Here is a 13985-nt window from a genome sequence, read left to right as displayed (position 1 = left end):
ATAAAAAAATTCCCTTATTTTCTATTTTTTTAACTTCCTTCCTCCCTTCCTCCTTCCCTTCCTTCCTTCTTCCCTTCCTCTCTTCCTCTCTTCTTTCCTGTGTTTCTCTGTACCTCCTCCCATTTTTCATCTCTTTCTCTTTCCTTTTTTTGTGCTGGTTGGCACCTACCAAATTAATTTTATAGCTTATCAGTGGATATTAGCCCACAGTTTTGAAAAATACTCTTCTTTGGATCTATAAGAAGCATCAACACAGCTTTTGCCTTCTTGGTGTTTGCAGTCTTATTAGGGACCAAAGCAAGATTGTACAATATTATAAGATAGTATCGCACATAAAGACACAGTACTATAGAAGATTAAGTACTTGATTACATCTAGCAGTTAAAGAATAGAAGTCACGAATTAGTGACTTAGTCACGAATTAGTCAGGAAGATGTCTGGGTAGCAGGTGCATATTGGGTAGAATCCCCACAGATGGGGCTAGACTTTCTTTTTCTTGAAGTATCCTTGACATCAACATTCATGTCATCATTCTCTGACCTATGTAGTGTGGGGTCCCAGGCAGTGACTAGGCAGTGCTTTTCTCCAGAAAGGATTTCTCCAACCAAAGGCAGAAGCAACTTTTCCTCCAGTGATCTTCTCAAATGTCAGAAAACCATCTTGTCACAGTTGCTGTCAGTATCTTTTAACTTGTCAGAATCATCCCAAACAGTGTGATTTCTGCATTACCTACACAGCAGGCCAGAGATCTCACCTTTAAACCATATACTTTTCTGTGTGACTTTCGCTATTTCAGGATTTGCATCAGACTGTTTTAGGGAAGGCTCACTTTGGGTCTCCAAACTGTGCATCATTAGAAAACAATAGTTTCCCTAGAGTGCCCCAAAGCCGGGCTTTCCCTAAGCCTTCTGGAATGTTTGAGTCTTCTCCGGTGCCACATTATAAGCACTATGAATTTGAAGTTTCTCTGTGGTGCCTGTGTGAGGGATGAATTTTCTCTTAAAATCTCTGATTTAAAATATGAAGTGTTATTATTAACCTAGTGCAGCGATAGAATCTTTGCAGAGGGAAGCTATGCTCAAAACCTTTATTTGCCATAGCCCGTTGGAGAGCTAACGGCTCTTCTGTTTCCATTACTCCCCTCCCCTCCCCCGACTCTCTCCATCCCATTAGACAGAGCTGCCTAATGGCTCATGTGCCTTCAGAATTGCACAGTAATGCTTTTAGAGATAGCCGATATCTAAATGGCTCTGTATATCCCAGACTGTGGACCTCTTATCTCTTCTTAATGATTTAGTATGAATGCCAAAAGTAGATGGAAAATTCACCTGACAGTAAAAACTGGCAAAACCACCAGACTTCAACTAATACAAATTTAATGGAGAAATCGGCATCAAAAACATTGTAATTTCTGCGTTCCCTGTAAGATGGATGACTCTTTCTAATTTGAGCACATACTTGTCAATGTATCCAGGACCATTTCAAAGCTTTGTGCAGAGAGGGTTTACAACGTGTTTACTATGTGTCAGATTCTGTTCTAATAATCTCAGTGGAAATCCTAACTGATCACCCTCCTCACAAATTCCTTTGATACCAGCATTCTTTTTACCATCCCCAGTTTATAAATAAAGAATTCAAGGCCTCGAAGGTTATAAAATTTGCTTAGAATCAGGTAGGTTCTGAGTGGCCGAATTTCAAGCATGGGAATCCAAAGTTGTGTCCTTATGTCTCCAGTGTGGCCTTAAATATTGATTTCAGTAAAGAAGTGAGCTGATTTTGAAATTGGATGCATTTACTGTATGAGAAACGGCACTCCTTTTTTAAAGATGAATGAACCCTTTTAAATTCACTTGGTTGAGCATCATGGAGAGAAAAATGGAGGGACAAAGCTGACATTGATAAATAAATCTCACGTTACAACCAGCTGAGCTCTTCTTGGAGCCCCAGTCGAAGGGGACAGACCACTCAGCACTCAGGGGAAGTAGTGGTGAGCCCACTAAACTGATGAAAACAGGTATTCTAAATGTCTGTGGCTGAAGAACTTGACGTGATTCAATCATCCATGGAAGTCAGAAACAGAAATGTTTTCCTTAGCAATTGTTTGAGTCCTTCCTCTGCTTTAACCTTTGAATGTGATTGCAGCCTGAATCTGATCCCCGAATCAACGGCGTCTCCCCCTGGGCTTCGCCTCAGCAGGCTGCCCTGAGCTACTCGCTGGATCCCGACCCTGGCCCTCAGTTCCACCAAGCAGGTTGGTGTCTCCGAGACCTGGCTAACTACCCCCCCCACCCCCCGCTGCTCTGAGTGTCACCGCTTGCTTAAGTTTTATTTATTTTTTTTATTTTTCTAAAAGATTTTATTTATTTATTTGACAGAGAAGAGAGAAAGAGGGAGCACAAGCAGGGGGAGTGGCAGGCAGTGGCAGAGGGAACTGCAGGCTCCCCACTGAGTAGAGAGCCCAATATGGGGCTCCATCCTGGGACCCTGAGATCATGACCTGAACTAAAGGCAGATGATTCACCCACTTGAGCCACCCAGATGCCCCTGTCTTTCATTTTATTAAATAGTGTGCTTACTCACCAGTGTCTTAGAGCATAAAGGAGTTTCATATTCCCTTTGTGCTCAGCTGCATATAAAGACATTTTAACAACATGAAAAAAGTAAACATCTTAGAATAATCATCTATAATGTATTTGCTTCTATAATGTGTAGTAGTGGATTGAATTTTGGCAAAAGATGAAAAAAAGTGCTCTTTCCTTTTGGTATGAGCAACAATTTACTTTTTGCTTTGCCTGCAGAATGATTTTTTTAAAAAATATATTTTCCATCTCTAAAATTTATATTTGTACATATTCAGGATATCATCCTAAAGTATATTATACCAAGAAGGTTTTTCTCTGCCCAAGTCTGGAAACTGAATGCTCTGCTTTTTCCATGCTAGTCCTTATAGACATTGCCACCTCCCCTGCCCCCATCATTGCCAAGGTCTCACCCAGCCTGTCATTAGTCACAAAGGGGCATGGCGCTGCTGCTAGAAGGACTCTGTCAGCTGGCATTCAGGAATGACATTTTGTTATTGATGAAATTTAAGTTCTAAAGTTTTACTGAGGACCACATATTTTAACCAAATTAATTTGTATTTAAGATATCTTTTGCTATATTAGTCAGAGGGAAACCTAAAATATTAATGTTATTTTAATTGTTTTAAATAAGTGACTTATTTTGCTCTTTATTGGTTGTAGAATGAAAGACATCAAAGTAACAAGTATCTTCTAAAACACCTCTAGATTTGTGTCAGTGTAAGCCAGCCCATGCCAGAGTCTCCAAGAATAAAGAAGGAAGGAAAAAGAAACTGACAGAATTTTTTTATATGAAAAAAAAAGTGTAAAATAATGTCATTCCATCTAATATATTAAAATAATATAACCACATTACTTTTCACTCATAAATGTTCTCCTGGCACATGGAAGCTTCCAACAGAAATATCTAATACCTCTTATTGATATGAAATTATATTACCAACAAATTAATACAAAAATGGTTTATTGCCTAAAATTGTTGATTTAAGGAGAATGATTTTCACTTTGCTATATAGAGGCCAGGTTTCGTGTTTTCTGCCCATGTTGGGTTTTGGTGGAAGGCCTGACATTGTTCTTTTTCTCCACTGTCGCAGCGGCGGAGGACCTGCTGGCTCCCCCACAGGACACTGGCACGGACCTCACGGAGTTTATGGAGCAGATCAACAGTACTTTTCCATCTTGCTGCCGTGAGTATGAAGGGCCCTAACACCGTCAGGATGCTGTTCCCGTCCATGTCTTTATTCCTGCTTGGGGCCCTCTGTGTTCTTTGGCAGTATAGCAAAAACCAGTAGGAGAAACAGGACTGAATATTATTTAGAAAGAAATCAAGCATTCTACATGTTGACAAAGGAAATGAAGCACAGGCTGGACACTGTCACGTCCCTGGACTGCAGGGAGGATCCTGCTCTCGAAGCGCTTTCATTGTGCCTGACGGATGATACCGCGAAGGCAAACAAGACAAACCCCTTTGTGAAGTTTCCGTCTAGTGCAAACTCTCATAACAAACGTGTTATCACTTCAAAAAAGAGCTTTTAGCGGCACACCAAACAAGGCATGAAAATAACCTTTTCTGATGTAATTCTCTTTTTTTCTTTAAAAAAGATTTTATTTTTAAGTCATCTCTATACCCTGTGTGGGGCCCGAACCCACAACCCTGAGGTCAAGAGTCCCGTGTTCCCCCGACTAAGCCAGCCAGGCACCTGCACTCTCTTTGCTTCAGACATTATTCTCTGATGTCATCAGATTCAGTTCTGGAAGGGGATTATTTTCAGATTTTTTTTCTCTCTCTTACTTTCTTTCTCTGGTTTCTTTCCTCATGGAATAAAATAGTCAGTGCATAAAGGCCAAATAATTGAAGACATCACAGATTATAACCCTGTGACTTATCCATATGAACAACCAAGAGCTAGAAAACAATCAAATGAAAGCAGCCCAAATCCCAGAGGAAATTACATAATGTTCTTCTTTATTGATTTTTTTACCAAACTTTTTTACTTCAACCTCTTGCCACCTCCCCATGAGCTTTCCCCAGAATCACTTGTGCTCTTTCCAATAGAGGCCACTTACTTGCATGTGTGCATATTGCTTGATGCTCAGTTTATTTTAAATAATCTCTTAAAGAAATAGGAATGTTTTACTTATGATTTTTAGGGTGATTTCCTCTAAAATTGATTTTTAAACCTAGGCAGCCACTAAGTTAGGATTTTAGCATGTACATACACTACCGTATATATTATATGACATGGTATATATGTGTATTATATATGTATATGTGTGTGTATATGTGTGTGTGTGTGTGTATAGTAGTATATCTATAAAACAGCTCCTTACATCACCCTTTTTCATCCTGTCCTCAAAAGATACCATCCTAAGTGATGAGAAAAGGCATTACCAGGAAGGTACTTAAATAAGATATATTGACTTCATTAAAAAAATATGCTTCAACTTATACAATTCTACAGTTTATAAAAATGCCATCATTAGCAGAAAGCAGAAATAGCTATTTGAAATATAGTCTTCCCTGAATTTTCAGAAGTATTTGCCTAAAGCACATAGTGCAGTTTCCGTAAACACGTAAATACATTTATATTTGGGAGTTGTCATTTTCCATTTACTGTCTGTGACTATACTTCTCAAAGTTTCATGAACTGTATTTACTATATGTCTGTCCCCACACTCACTCCCCAAAAAACATGTGCGCGCGCACACACACACACACACACACACAACTTTTTTGGCCCTCTAGACTCTCGCAGAGGCTTAAGAGAGCCATTTGAAGCCTGTATGCCATCAGATTGTTGCTTCTATTCTAGGCTAAGAGCCACAGTAGATGAGCACATTATGTCATTCATATTAAGGTTGGATTTTCTAGAGATTTTAATTCAGGGTTGTATGTTACTTAATGGCTAGACAAGAACTCATTATAGTCACTGTGAAACCTAGAATTTAAAGATTAAATTTCTAAATGAAACTACTTTTTAGTTCAGCTTAAATCCAAATACATTAATAATTAGTGAAGAACAAATTCTATCAACCAAAGCCTGTTTAGAAGTTTGCATTTAAATGTTATGATGGACATGTTCAATCTGAAAGTCATTTGTCAAAGAGTTAGGGTGGGAAGTATGTTGAATTAAATGCTCTACAGTGACTATGGAGGTATAGTTTCCATATTCACATTTTTATATTAAAAATGCATGATGTGTCGATTTTTAAAGTTTGTCATAAAGCAATGACTCTTAAATCTTTTCTGTAGTGTATTCTTATATCTAGATAGTATAAAAGACTAATCTGTCTTATTTTGGAAGAGAATGTAATTAAATATAAATGATAATCATAAGAATAAAACAAAAATAAAGAAAAAAGGAGATAAATATGTTCATCTCACTTTATGGCTTCCCTTAAAGGTACATATAAAATTCCTATTGGTTGGAATCTCATTAATGATTAATAGATATCATTGGTTCCTGAGACAGACGTATCCCTTCAGTGGGACCTACATGACAGGTTAAATTCCTACTTTGCCTGGTACCCTTGCCACCCGTGCCCTAAGATTCTTTCATGGGACAGTGGCCCCATGTTCTCCTAGTCTTACATTCGTACATCCACAGATTTTTCACATTAGTTATAATTTTCCATGCACAAGCATTACTAGTCAAATGTTATTCTGAAGATTTCAAGTATATCCCATGTAAGAAATGATGTATGGTGTCTTTTATAATCCTCTGAATTTCATACCTTATTGTTTTTGGTTTCTGAGATTCTGTTATTTGGCTTTAGTCTGCTCTTGTTCATATTTATATTCTATGTTTTGCTTTGGTAATATAAAAATCTCCATGATAAGAACAGCTTTCCCTAGAAATAAGGGATGAATTTACTTATTTATAAAATTGATACATATTTTAATTGCATCTAAAGTTATTATTAAGCCTTTTAAAAATTGATGCAAAGTAGAAATAGCACCTGATTTAGACTTTGTGCCCAATACATGTTTCTGAATTGAATGAATGAATGAATGATTACCTTTTTCTAACCAGGAAGGTTTAATTGGTAAAGTTTACCCTAGATACTACATAGACGTTTTATAGGATTCATTTACTTTGTTGCCCCTTTTAAGTTGCTCAGCTAGCAAATCTTTTAATAAACCTTTGCATTCCCAAAGCTTCCTGACCACCTTTGGAGGATTTTTCAGCAAATCAGATTGGCACTCTCCCAATGCCAAACCCATCCCTTGAGCCCCTGTTACTAATGAGAACTTTAAAACTGCTTGTCACCAGCATACAATGAATTGATCTGCATGTTAATCTTGACTTCTGATCCTTTGTGGATTAAAAATTAGCATGGTCACAAGTGAATTTACACTTGTGGCAATCCTGGAATTAAAACGAAGCTGTATTCATAAATCCTAATTGCATGAATTGCCTACTTAAACATAGCATTTCTCCCCTCCTGGGTCTGTATACTGTAACGCATAACACGTTAGAATTTGTGTCTCAAGTTAATATCCCGGTTGCTCCTGATCGCATCCTTGAATTATTGCCTTTTAAAGTCTTCTTTTAATTATTTACATTACGTTTCAGAGCAGAAAGGAAGGCATTTCCATCTTTTCTTGACAAGGCGTTAATGAAAGGAATTTCATTGTGGTGCCCATTAACTAATGTACATACTAAAATTTTCACTGGCTGCTCTAACATTTCTTTTTATGTAAATTCTCAGTTTTTCCATTTATGTCATCCAAATATACAAGATATACAAAATATACAAATATATATATACAAATATACAAAATATACAAGGACTGAATATTTTTGGCTGACAGATCATTAAATGCTTTTAAAATTATCTATGGGCATATTTTCACTGTGAATTGCCCATATTTATTAAACTTGAGTGATGTTCATCACAAACTCAAAACCTACTAAAATGCAAGGGTTTCCTGGCTTCTTTTAGAAATAGATGTGTGTGGTTTGCTCAGGAGAATAATCAGAGCCTTTTATTTGATATAAAGTTATAGGGTGAGGGGTGCCTCGGTGGCTCATTTGGTTAAGTGTCCAATTCCTGATCTCAGCTTGGGTCCTGATCTCAGGGTTGTGAGTTCAAGGCACACCCAGTGTAAAGCCTACTTAAAACAAAACAAAATAAAATAAAATAAAATAAAATAAAATAAATAGTTATAGGGTTCATGATGCTGATTTGGAGCAAGAGGGATTTGATTTCTGGTTGGGGTTGGATGCTATGCAGAAGAGAAGTGTGGGTGTCTGTATTGTATTTAATTCTAATGCAATGGAGTGTTCCCTCAGTGTGGTTCAGTGGGAAGGACATCCACTCTCCTGTTTTCCTGCTGTAACTTACGTATCTGGTAGGACGAGGCTGGATTTTAGCCTCATTCTTCCCTCAGGTATGGAGGGGGCTCACACTTTCCCTCCAGGCATCATAAAGTTGCCCTTTTTTGTTTACTCTGTTTTTCTCACAAAGTACCCACTGTGTGGTCATGGGTTTTTCCCTCACTCTCTCTTCTTCTTCTTTTTTTTTTCCCCTCAGCACAAAAAAATCGAGAGATGGAAGGAGTGCAACATGGTAGATGATTAGGGATGTTTCTTATTTGACCCAGAACAGATGTTACCCTCCTGGAGGGGGCAGAACACACCCCCTCAACCCAGCGGCCTCTGCCCACCCTTACAGTGCCCACAGGCCAACTGCATTTGCTGTGTTTTCTAGAACCAGGAAGGAATGGAGTGGCCCAGATGCAAAGGCAAATTTGTCACCATAGTTCACCTTCTCCAACTGGGCCCTCCAAGCACAGTGATTAGCCTTAGGGCCCACTAGACTACCAGAGGGTGAGGCCAGCCCTCTGTTTGAGCAAACTCATTGCCACGAGTTTTCTAGGCCTTTGGGGCCAAGGTGAGCCAAGGGTGGCAGAACCTGAAGACACATGCCCTTCATTTCCCTCATCACGTGTTGGTCAGGATTTATGCTGTTCAACAAAATATGTAGAACTTGCTCTGTTCAGAGACGTAAACCAAATGCATGGCCTGATTTCAATGGGAAATATTGAGATTTTTATTTTCAAAACCAATTAGCTACTGATGTTTTGGTATGTGCTTATTTGAGAGAGCCAGCATATGTTTTGCATATTTTGGTAGAACTTTAATATCTTAAAGGACATGGAATGTGAGAAACTAGGGAAAAGAAACTAGTCTTTGTTAAAACACATAGCCACAAAGGAAAAAAAAAAAAAAAAAAAAGAAAGAAAGAAAGAAAAGGAAAAGAAACGAAAAACCAAAACCTGTTTCTTATGGACCCAGCACGCTTCCTGCTGTGCTACTCTGCTTTCTCATTTTCTTATTAGCACCCATTTAACAGCTGGGAGCTGGGAACACTCTCCAGTTTTGCATGCCTCTGGGCAGGGAACCAGCAAGGCCACCAGAGCTCCTTCAACTGATTTCTTTTGTTTTCTCTTTCAGCCAATCTCCCCAGCAGGCCACAGGTAAGTGTTAATGGGGTTGATTGGCTTGGGGCTTGTTGATTATAACAAGTAAGTTGATTACTGGAGTAAGCAGATGAGCTGCTCTTGATTTTAGTGCTATACTTTGTTCCCCAAGTAAATTAGTAAACTTGCTTGACATTTCAATGTTAGTTAATTCTGTCAGTCTGGGGAGGGGAAAACCCCTCTCAGGTTAGTTCTTCCAGATGCCCCAAAATACCAAGTGCCTGATCCTTTGTGTTCTAAAAGCTTTTTACTGGCCTCATATGAATTGTGCAAAATCACCCTGGATAGATCTGGCTGACCAGTGCCCTCCCAGATTTGCAGTATCACAGAACATGGACTTAAAAATCATGACTGCAGTGGTACACAAAATGATTTTGGTACTTTGAGGGGCAGGTGTTTTGTTTTTTCCTTTAAGTGTGTTGAAAAGGAGAAGGGAGGAATTTACTGAGAAAGGTCAGCAGCTCTACCTTGATACCTGGCGGTATCAGGGCTCTTAGTGCTCAGGAGCCACAAGACCACAGCACATCTTTGGAGAACATTTTCTTTCCTGAGCTTGTATATGAATCTTGAACCTCCTGATTGTGTCACTGTCTTAATGGCAAGAGGGGCTGGGGTCTTCACGGGAATCACAGACAGGTGGTCTGTAGAACCTGGAGGGAAGAAAAGGAAATCTCATGCCAGTTAGCAGATGTGAGGTATGAGCTCAGGAGATGTGAGGGGAGAGCTTGGTGAGGAAGATTATGCTGATTGCTTGTGTCATCTCAGTGAATCAGAAGCCAGGGCTTCAGCAGGGCTGAGGATGGGAGGAAGTGTCCAAGGCGTGAGGAGATCCTAGAGGATGTGCCCTAGCTGCTTGGAGATCAAGAGATCATGGACAGGGAAGTAGTGTGAGTGCAAGGCAGTGTTCAGCATGACTTCTGGTGCCTGCCTGTGAACTTAATGTGAGGCCATCTGCAAGGCTGTGTGTTGTCTCCTGGCCACATTCAAGTTCATAAGCACAGGTACCAGAGTAGGCTGAGTGTTGCATTTTACCAGAGTTGAAGTCATGGTTTGGCCCAGAGAGTGCAACAGTTCAAGGGAAGAGGCAGAGACATGCTGATAATGATTGGACCAGACATCTAAACTTGTAGGAAAAGAAGTGAAGACATGTTAGGTGCAGGAGACAGAAAAAAAAGGCAGGAGGAACAATGAATTGTGGTAGCAAAGGGTGGATGGCGTTGGGGTCCTAATGGAAGTAGGTGAGAAAGTAGGGGTAGTTGTCAGAAGGCAGGATGATTGAAATTGAAGTGTTGGGGGGGGGGTTGAGGTATTGGTGATAGTGATGGTATTTGGAAGTTTGCATAGCTGACAGGGCTGGAGGACAGGTTCACTGGAGGAGAGGAGCTCGAGGAACTGAGAGGCCAGGGTTTAAGAAGAACATCTGTGTGGATATTGAAATCATGGAGATTTAAACATAGTTTTAGCTTGGTGGCGGTGAACCGTTCTTCAAAAAAGTAAGGGAACATGAGCCAAGGGCTCAGAAGATGACTGTATCGTGGGGTGGTAGAGTCTGATGGTGTGAGACTCAAAGTTGGGTGGGAAGAGAGAGGAAAAGGCCTGAATAAACGTAATGTGGATTTAGAAAGCAGTTATCTAATCCATGAAGAGTAGAGGAGATAAAAAATGGCCATATGTGAGGAGGTTTGGGAGGAAGCGTGTCTTCAAGGAAGATCTGGGTATTGATGAGAGCAACCAACTGGAGGACACATTCAGAGAAGAATCAAAGGATGTGAATTTTAATGATGATGGATCCAGCTGTTTGACATTCCCTTTAAAAGATTGTTGCCACTCCCCTGAGCGTGGCCCAGATTTATATCTTCTCAGGGCTATGTACATTGGCCCAGGTCCATTAACTGGAGCCACCGCTCACCCTGAGACTATAAGTCCTGTCTTTCATTCCTCTTGTCTGGACCCCAGCATGGATTGGGGACCAGTTGGAATTGTCAAGGGTGTCCCCTTAGCCATAGACCTCCCACAGTCCCCCAGGGAGAGACTGGACCCTTGAACCAGCCTCATCCACTCACCCTTGGTACCTCCAGCAAGAAAAAGCCAAGTCCTCTCGATTTTAACCTGGTTTCCAGCCTGGGCACAAGACAAGTTTTCCAAAACATCCTCTCTGGTTGGCTGCAATGATAAAAAGCAGATTAGATGCCTTCTGCATGGAAGAGAAAGACCTCCTCCCGGGGAGCGAAAGTCACAAGGGAATAGAGGGTTCTGTTCAAACACAGCAGAATGGGATTTGACTTGTTCTGAAAGAAGCACTTTGATTTCTCAGAAGAGATGTGACAGGTCCCTCCTATGTACTGTCTTTGTAAATGTTGCTCTGACAGCACTGTTTCCCTTCCTGCAGGCAATGTGAAGTATCCCTCTAGCCAACTGACATTTCCTGACTGCCAGTGTTGCCCTTTTCAGCAAATGCCAATTCCAAGTTCCATTGAATCAGAACTCCATGGCTCCTTGACACATGCTGTTGAGTGCTGACTGTGTGTTCTACTGAAGGAGTAAAACACTGACTATCCAAAGAGAAAAGGATATTTTGTTTTTATAATAATCATATATTATTGTTTATTGTTTTCTTCTTCCCTTTCTATGCAACTGTAAATTAATGAACAGAGTGGTATTTGGAAATGGTAATACATTTGTCACTGATTTGTATACTGTATACAGCATTGGGAAAATGGGTGGGGGCTTTCTAATATGATACCTTCTTTTTAATAACCATGACAAAAATTGCATAAGAATGAGAAAACAATGTTACATTTTTACATTCCTTCATATTAACCTTGTACAATAACTTCATTTATTTTTTCCTCTCCTTTACCATTACGTTTTGGTTATTTATAATTTATCAGCCACATGACCAAATGGATTTCCTTGTGTCTGTTTCCATGATTTGGCCAAATTACTAAATTCATGTATTTCAATCAAATATTTATGTGTATGATTTAGGCCACATCTCTGTGTATGCCGCTGAACTGCATTTAAACATCATATACTTCACTTCTTTAGTGACCACTTGGATAACCACAGTCAAAGCCCTGTGGGGCCTCCCTGGCATTCCCATTGGGATTTGTTTCCTGCATTTTATTTCCCTGCCCTATGTAAGTAGGTCTTGATTTCTTAATTTATTTCATGTCCCAGTCTATATGATAGAGGAGACTCAAAGCAGGATTCTAATAATCTCAAAGATCATTTCACCAAAGGTTACCCATTTACATAAACATTTTCATTTTGACATAGAAACAAAACATGGGATAACTTTTTTTTCACTGCAAAGTCTTGATTTTCATCATTAAATACACAGCAGACCTTTCCTTCATTGTGCTACCAGGACACATCTTTGTCTTCAGTTCCCTTTGAAGAGAACTTTATTTTTGTTTACATATACTCAAGTCATTTGTAATTCTTGAAATTCCCAGTCATTTTCTTTCTGACAGCAGACACAAATTTAATGCATATTTCATTTTACCTTTCGGGTGAATGATTACATTTTTTTATTACTTTTCATTTGATCAATTTATTTGAAAGGGATGTTTATCAAAAACCTATGTCACTGCTTCCACAGAGGAATGAAATTAATACTTAGATGGTGGTACCCCTGCCTGTACCTTTGAGTACATTCACTTAGGTGTTTCATTCAACTTCTGATTTAACCTTTAATTGATTCAGTTGAAACATGTTATGTAATCACCAAATGTAGAGAAACCAAAACAAACAAACAAACAAACAGTGAAAATAATGTGTTTTGATTCAGCATACATACATTTAAAACATCAGGACATTTTAACTTTGGGTTCTCTTGACCTGGGATTTGGCCAGAAGGAGGCTTAAAGTTAGAAATTGCTATTCTTTTAGAATAGGTTGGGTGGGTTGGGGGGCAAGGGTGTCTATTTGCAGCCTAGATATTTTGAGAAGAAAATTGTTTTATATAAGAGGAAAGCCATGACCACCTTTCTACCTCAGATCCATCTTCATCCATTGTGTTGGAAATAGCTTTATGCTGCTGCAGTCCGCAAAATTTAGAGCTTTTATCAGACCACATCAAACCCAAGAAAATCACCTATTTAAAGAAAAAAAAATTTCCCTGAACTCTGAACTACAAGTTGTAGATTTGGTGTCTTCCTTGTTCTTTCTTTGAAAAAATACGTATTCATTTTTTTCTGCTTGTAATTGTGTGCAACATGTCTTCTCTCTGCTATTAAAGAAAAGCTACAGAAAACACTACATTGTAACCTTCTAAGTAATAATAAAAAAGAAATATATCACAATAACAACAAGGGGAAATAAGTATGTAGTTCTTTTGAAATATGTGGTAAAGAACTAATCATAGACTATCATCTAATCTGGTTACATGTTGTATTTTTCATCCTGAATAAAAGTAATTTTAACACAAGATGACTTTGATATTCTTCAGCTGTGTTCATTGATAGAATCTAAGCTCTCAGTGTACATTTGTGAAAATAAAATATAAAAAGAGCCTGTATACTGATAACCTGCATTTTTTCCTCTATTTTCTCATACCCACTAATACATCGTTTCTCTTGTTCTCATTGTCTCGTTCTTTCTCTGTGTCTCTTCTCTCTTATTTATATGATTCTCAATTTCCTTTACAAATAGAAAGCTCATCAATAGGGAGAAATAATTTTGGATGTTAAGAACATGTACATTAAGCCCTATTGGGCTTCTGTTTTAGTAACTTAGGTACTGTTGGTATTTACTCGGTTACTCTTCCAAATTCACTTTTAGCCTCATGCCCTTAAATAATGTGTTTTTACATGTGCCCTGAATTTTAACCATTCTTATAGTGGGTTTAATCCCTTCCTGAAGCCATCCCATAGGAAATAGTGCTGAGAATTGTATTACTTGATTCTAAAAGTAAA

At 38.9% G+C, this 13985-nt stretch overlaps 1 protein-coding gene across 8 annotated transcripts in view; it reads left to right on the top strand.

Annotated features, from left to right (window-relative positions):
• Nucleotides 1-13500, top strand: part of UTRN (utrophin) — a 500711-nt gene extending 487211 nt beyond the window's left edge. For all 8 annotated transcript variants that reach the window (XM_004752757.2, XM_004752758.3, XM_004752759.3 and 5 more), the window contains 4 exons: nt 2143-2251; nt 3674-3766; nt 9041-9063; nt 11456-13500. In XM_004752757.2, the coding sequence (XP_004752814.2) occupies nt 2143-2251; nt 3674-3766; nt 9041-9063; nt 11456-11464 (234 nt within the window). In that variant the 3' untranslated portion in view covers nt 11465-13500. The remainder of the gene's footprint in view (nt 1-2142; nt 2252-3673; nt 3767-9040; nt 9064-11455) is intronic.
• Nucleotides 13501-13985: the final 485 nt, after the last annotated feature.

Source organism: Mustela putorius, unplaced genomic scaffold, assembly GCF_011764305.1.
Source record: "Mustela putorius furo isolate JIRA1106 unplaced genomic scaffold, ASM1176430v1.1 tig00003863_pilon_pilon_pilon, whole genome shotgun sequence".
NCBI lineage: Eukaryota > Metazoa > Chordata > Mammalia > Carnivora > Mustelidae > Mustela > Mustela putorius.
The sequence above is the reverse complement of the archived record's forward strand: the minus strand, read 5'-3'. Positions and strand labels throughout refer to the sequence as shown.